The sequence below is a fragment of the Phasianus colchicus genome, chromosome Z (assembly GCF_987193195.1).
Source record: "Phasianus colchicus chromosome Z, bPhaCol1.hap1.1, whole genome shotgun sequence".
NCBI lineage: Eukaryota > Metazoa > Chordata > Aves > Galliformes > Phasianidae > Phasianus > Phasianus colchicus.
The window spans coordinates 32,302,717-32,309,216 of record NC_143476.1 but is presented as its reverse complement, the minus strand read 5'-3'; the positions used below and the strand labels follow the sequence as shown (position 1 = coordinate 32,309,216).

The following is a 6,500-nucleotide window of genomic DNA, read 5'->3' as shown; positions in this document are numbered from 1 at the left end:
TTCAAGTCTAATAGAGAGCAGCTTATCAACTCCATTTTCTGATTCCTTTAGGACTCTGGAATGAATCTTGTTGGATCTCAGGGATATGTGCAAGGCTCCTAACGTGGCCGAAGGCTTGATCTTCATATGATGGGAGGTACTTTGTTTCTCCAGGTGATTGCCAGGGAAAACTGGTCACCTCAGCGTGAGGGACTAGCCCAAGTGTACTGTGAGTCTGTATAACACTCTGAGAGACTTTTAAGCCACGGGAGAGTGCCTGGTGTCATTTCTCTTAATTTGATAGATTTCTCAACCAATCCTGGAACTGGGGCAAGAAAACGCTCCAAAAGTCCAGGCACTGGGATCTGTAAATAGGGATATGCACAAGTCTAGGGTAGGCCCCTTCTCTCCATGCCTGACACCCCCATTGGCGGATCAGGAGCTGGACCAAGAACTGGTGATGTCTCTCCCCCACCCCTCACCCAATCATTTTTCTCTTTCCTCCTAAAGTTGCTAAGACAAGGTTTCTCAAAAGCTGTTAAGTAACTCAAGGCTTAATTTGATTTTCCATAGAACTACACAGTGTAGGTAGAAATACATCTGAGAGGTCCAACCCCTACTGGGTCATGGTTCTGTAGAGATTTCTCTTTAAAGTTGGTGTTTAGGTATGGTCTGTCTTATTTCATCTTAATCCAGTCCGAGGTGATTCACAAATTTTACTCATTCCTCCCATCCCAGAGGTGAGGTGTGACACTCGAGAAGAAAGATATAACCAGTTTGATAATGGAAGATATTTATGAAAAGCATCAGGATCATGCATACAGAAGAGGAATGGGAAAGACTGACCAGACATTCCTGAAGCAAGCAGAATGCCAAACCCAATTTCTGCATAACACACTAGTGAAAAATCTACAGTACACTGGTGAAGAAACAGAGAAAATATATAATCAGGGTTGATTTATTCAAAGAAAAGTAAAGATCTACGCACTGATGTCAAATGTAAGGCATTAGAGGTGGACAGGAATGAAAAGGAAGATTAAGCAAATTAGGAACAGGAAAAAGAAGAGTAAGGTAAGGTAAAATGGGAAAATAAAAGAATGTCTTGACACTGGAATGGGTACTGTAGGGGCAGACAGCCCATGGTGATGTCCCCGAGCAACAGGCTGTGACATCACCAGGTGGCGATTGTGACAGCTGTACCCTCACTGCTCATAGTGGGGTGCCAGCAGAGCCTGGCTCAGTCTGGCTCGTTCCTGGACCGTGCTGAGCAGCTTTGCGAGGCTTGGAGGTCGAGCAAGTTCTTGGCTGTGCTGTGCTGGGTCGTGCCTGGGGCTGCTTGCAGCATCTCAGTGCCTGACCCCGCAGTATCGCTCCTGTTTCCCTGGCCCTGCCTAGTGCAGGCAGCCGGGACGCTACTGAGCGCACCCGCAGCAGCGGAGGTGAGTGGTGCGGGGACACCTGGGTCCCTCAGGGCAGCTGCAGGGAGTTACATTCACACTGTTACTTAAGTTCACGCTTGAACCTCATTCTGAGACTCGGTAGACAAACACTGAAATTGCCTTATGCTTAGAACCCTGTATTGTCCATGAAAGCCTGGATGACTGGGAAGCAAGAGCAGACCTCCCCCAGAAATCCTCCATGCCATCTGGGGAAGGGTCTAAGGAACAAGTCTTGTGAGGAGCATCAGAGGGAATTGTGGTTAATGTAGCCTAGAGAAAAGGGAAGTCAGGGGAGACCCTAGCACTCTCTACAATCGCCTCAGAGGAGGTAGTAAGGAAGCTGGGATTGGCCTGCTCTCCCAGGAAATGAGTGACAAGATGAAATGGTGTCATGCAGCACTGGGAGACATTTGAGTTGGATATTAGGAAAAATATATTTAGTAAAATGGTTCTGAAGCATTGGAACAGTCTGCCCAGGGAAGTAACTGAGTCCCCAACCCTGAAGGACATGTAGATGTGGTCTTTAGGGACACAGTTTAGTGGTAGATTTGGCAGTGCTAGGTTGAAGTTTGGACCTGATGATCTTGGAGGTCTTTGCCAATCCAGATGAGTCTGTGATGCTACCGAGCAACAGGCTGTGACATCACCGGGTGACGATTGTGACAGCTGTGCCCTCACTGCTCATAGTGGGGTGCCGGCAGAGCCTGGCTCAGTCTGGCTCGTTCCTGGACCATGCTGAGCAGCTCTGCGAGGCTTGGAGGTCGAGCAAGTTCTTGGCTGTACTGTGTTGGGTCTTTCCTGGGGCTGCTTGCAGCATCTCAGTGCCTGATCCCGCAGTATCACTTCTGTTTCCCCTGTTGCTCCCACTAGGCCCTGCCTAGTGCAGGCAGCCGGGACCCTACTGAGCGCACCCGCAGCAGCGGAGGTGAGTCGTGCGGGGACACCTGGGTCCCTCAGGGCAGCCGTGGGGAGCCTGGCCCCGTGCCAGCGGGGAGCACAAGACGGCCCAACAGTGGGCTTGGGGGGACTTTCTGCAGAGGACTCGCACACCCTGGGACAGCGAGTGACTGTGACCTCCCTTCCTCTTGCAGGGCGAGACACCACCGCCGCAGCTGCGTTGAAGGAGAACAACTCGTCATCCTCGGTTCTCCCAGTGCCTGCAGCGAGAAGATCATGGCTGCAGAAGAGGCATGGATGTGTCCTGTCTGCCGCGAGGTGCGGCAGGACATGGCACGAGCGATTCCATGCAATCATAGCTTCTGCCTTGGCTGCATCCAGCGGTGGGCGAGGCTGAGGGACAGCTGCCCGCTGTGCAGGACAGCCATGGAGACCATCCGGGTCTCCGTGCGGGGAGACAACCAGTACGTGGATTGCGTCGTCTCCCCGCCCGCAGTGCCGGTGCCTGTCGGCTTCGGCACCACCACTGCCACCGGTCCCGACAGTGACGAGGACCTTCTTCCCCCCCTTCCACCACTGTCCCCTGAGCCCATGGCGGAGGAGCCGGAAAGAGTGGGCGGCCTCCTGCTGGGGGAGTGGGCGGCACTTTTCAGGGTCCGAAGAAACATCCTCGACCCGGTGCTGCCCTGGCTGGAGCAGGAACTGCGCCGCAACGGGGAGCTGCGCTGGTGGAAGATCGATTGGATCAAGAGCATGATCCTGGCATTCCTGTGCCAGGTGGGGCCGGACAGGGACGTCCTGGTGGACTGCACAGAGCACGCCCTGGGACCCATCACCGCACCGCTCATCGACGGCCTCATCGCAGCCATCGAGAGCCGGTGCAGCCAGGAGGCCCGGAGGCTGCTGGGCCTCGAAGACCCCGGCGCTGCCCGGGAGCACGAGGACGGCCCCGCGGCCCCGTCCGGTCCCGGCACCGCTCCTGAGGGGACCGTCGCTCCCAGCGCTGTGCCCTCGAGCAGCTCCGCGAGTCCCGACGCAGAGGAGCTCCCCGGCACATCCAGCGGGGCCCTCGGCACAGGTCCCAGCGAGGAGCCGGCTCCCGAGGCAGCCGGTCCCTCTGCCCAGCGCCGCAGCCGCGGCCCCTCCGCTCACGGCCGGGGCAGGAAGCGCTCGGCTGGGGGGCGCCGGCGCCCCACCAAGAGGAGGGCCGGCAGCGCCCAGCGCGATCCTCCGCCCTGCAAGAGGCGGCGCCCCCGGCCACTCTAGGGGGGCTCACGCATTTCCAATAAAAGATAAAAACGTAGAAGCACAAGTTGTTCCTATTGTCCATATGTGCACTGTGCATAGGACTGCACCGCTGGACAGCCTGTCAGCTTGGCCCCAGCACGTAGCAGTGATCTGTGTCTGAGGAATTGTCAGAGTTAGAACGTAGGAAAGGGGAATGTGAAAGAAAGGGAGAGGGAGAGAGAAAGAGAAAGGATGAACAGAAAGGAAAAGGGAAAGGCAAAGGCAAAGGGAAAGGAAGGGGAAGGGGAAGGTAAGTGGAAGGAAAAGGAGAGGGAGGGGAAAGGAAAAGAATGAGGGAAAGGAATGGGAAGGGAAAGTGGAAGGAAGGGGAAGGGAAATGAGAAGGGGAAGAGAGTGAAAAGGAAGGAGAAGGGAGGGGTAGGGAATGGAGAAGGAGGAAAACTGAAGCATAGGAAGTTCTGCACAAATGTGCACAAGAACTTCTTTACGGTGAGGGTGATGGAGCACTGGAACAGGCTGCCCAGGGAGGTTGTGCGGTCTCCTTCTCTGGAGATATTCAAGACCCGCCTGCACGCCTACTTGTGCGACCTGGTGTAGGGAACCTGCTTTGGCAGGGGGGTTGGACTTGATCTCTGGAGGTCCCTTCCAACCCCCATGATTCTGTGATTCTGTGAAAAGGAAGGAAAGGGAAAAAGAGAAGGGGAAAGGGAAGAAGGGAAAGGAAAAGAGAAGGGAAGCAGAAGAGGAAGAGAAAGAGAAAGGGGAAGTTGTTTTCTACAGATTGGCTCCTGAAGTACAGGTAAAATGGCAGTGTACAGTACAACATGCTGGTTTGAACATTCAAAGGATATTCATAATTATTAAGAGCTACTGTAACTGACCTGGGGAGGGGGGAGGGGGGAAAAGAAAAGTGAGGGAGGAAGGGTGGAAGCAGGGGAAAGTATTCCCCTTTGTCTTCTCTGTAGCCTGGTTCCCTGAGGAGATAAATAGTGTAATTAGTAGTAGTTTCCAAGATACAGATCCCGAAATATGAAGATGAATGTAATGCCAAGGACAAATACCAAATTAGTCTCCCAAACAGTAATTTTATCTTATTCTAAGCCGGAGTTACACTGTAAAGGAAAATGATGACCTTAATCCAACCCTACAGATGGTTAACAGCACAACAAGGAACATACACAGCAAGTAAGGTGCTAAATGATGTTGTTTCAAGAAGAGACTCTGAAATAACTCCAAAAATAATAAGAAGAAAGTAACATTGTGACTAGCTAAATAATTAACTGCTACAACACTTAAAAATTTTTTTTAGCACTCTTTGGTCAAATTTGCTGTTGTCTCAACTCTTCATGCCGCATATTGCAAGCCAAAAAATGCTGTTGTGGTTTACCACAGCATATAGCTAAATCCAAGCGACTGTTCACCCACTGCCTTTCCCAGTGGGTTAGTGGAGAGAGCTGAGAGAAAAAAAAAAAAAAAACAAACCAACAACAACAACCAAACAGTCAATAAGGTTGGACTCATGGATTGAGATAAAAAACAAAACAAACCAAGAGAAACCACCAACAACCAAAAAGCAAATATGACAAATATATTCTTACACAGAAAAGAAAAAGGAAAGTAGTAGTAGTAGCAATATTAATACATGTTTTCAAAGTGACATGCAACATTGCTCTCCACCTGCCAACCGATGCTCAGCCAGTCTCTGAGAAGAAACAGCCAACTCTCTACAGTTTTTAATGTTTATTTCTCATGATGTCATTTGCTATGAAATATCCCTTTGGCTAGTTTAGGTCAGCTGTTCTCGTTCTGTCCACACCCAGCTCCTTGTGCCCCCTCTACCCACCTTGTTGGCAGGACCATGTGAGAAGTTGGAACATCTTTAACTGTGCAGCTATTGGCAGCAATAACTAAAAAATATGTATGTTGTATTTGGAAAGGCTGTTGTCAATTATAGGCATTTAAATTAGGCAGGGGAGCACCTATCCCAGGAGTGGACTCCTTCCCAGTATAGTATCTCTTCATGGCTGTTTCTGGCAGCCTCCTGCTTTGGAAGCAAAGATGTTGATAGTGTACAAAAATCTGGATATCTGACTCCTTAGGGAAACACAAGGTGAAAGTGAAAGAAGAACTCTGAACTTGAAAAAGGTACAGTATGAATGATAGGGAGAGAGAAAGATGGAAGAACACAGAGTTACTTGTAATTATACAGTTAGTAAAAAGCTTGATTTACTGTAGTAAATCAGAGTAGGGAAGAAGAATCACACATTTGGCTGAATTATGAGACATTCAGATGTATCAGATTTTGCCCACTAGTCTTTCATTTTGGTAAGCCAGGTTTTTTCATAGACTCCCTTTTCCTTTTTTTCTTTTTATTTTTTTCTTGTGTTTCTTACTTTTGTGTGTGTGTCTGCGTGACTGTGTATTCCATTACTGTTTGTTTTCTTGAAAGCTTTTTCTCATTGTGAAATTTCCTATGGTGTAATGTACCATAAAGGTAGCCTGCAGAGTTTGTTGTTGTCTCAGCTGGTGGGCAGTTGCTTACCTATAGTTCATGGGAAAGTAAAATCATTTTGGAATTTTTGTATCACCTACTAAGAAGATATACAAAGAAAAGAAAAGGGGCTAATCTAAATGTCATTCCTCTGGAAGGTCAGGAGGGGTTAAGTACTTAGTTTCTTTCTTTTTCTTCAGCAATTTCTTCAGAGAAAAGTTGCACTTTTACATTATGATATCCTTATTTTATTATTAACATGTTAACTTTGTAATATAACATTATGTAATAAGCAATTTATAATTTTAGTAATAAGTAACTTAGAATTTAGAAATTTAGAATATTAAATATCAGAGCAATATTTATACCATAGTGGCTATGTAAACCTAGTACAATTATTGACCTTGCTCCTCATTGACTGTATTTTCCCCTTCATTCATATTTTG

At 48.8% G+C, this 6,500-nt stretch overlaps 1 protein-coding gene across 2 annotated transcripts; it reads left to right on the top strand.

Moving 5' to 3' along the window:
- Positions 1-651: 651 nt before the first annotated feature.
- LOC116234809 (uncharacterized) lies at positions 652-3,618 on the top strand. Of its 2 annotated transcripts, none has more exons than XM_031602585.2 (2): positions 652-1,418; positions 2,510-3,618. In XM_031602585.2, the coding sequence occupies exon 2, from the start codon at positions 2,592-2,594 to the stop codon at positions 3,579-3,581; it is 990 nt and encodes a 329-aa protein (XP_031458445.2). In that variant the 5' UTR covers positions 652-1,418; positions 2,510-2,591; the 3' UTR covers positions 3,582-3,618. The 2 variants fall into 2 exon arrangements, with proteins under 2 accessions (XP_031458445.2, XP_031458446.2); XM_031602586.2 differs by lacking the exon at positions 652-1,418 and adding an exon at positions 1,429-2,343.
- Positions 3,619-6,500: the final 2,882 nt, after the last annotated feature.

Coding starts and splice junctions, on each gene's coding strand:
- LOC116234809 (XM_031602585.2), top strand. CDS start 2,592: ATGGCTGCAGAAGAGGCATGGATGTGTCCTGTCTGCCGCGAGGTGCGG.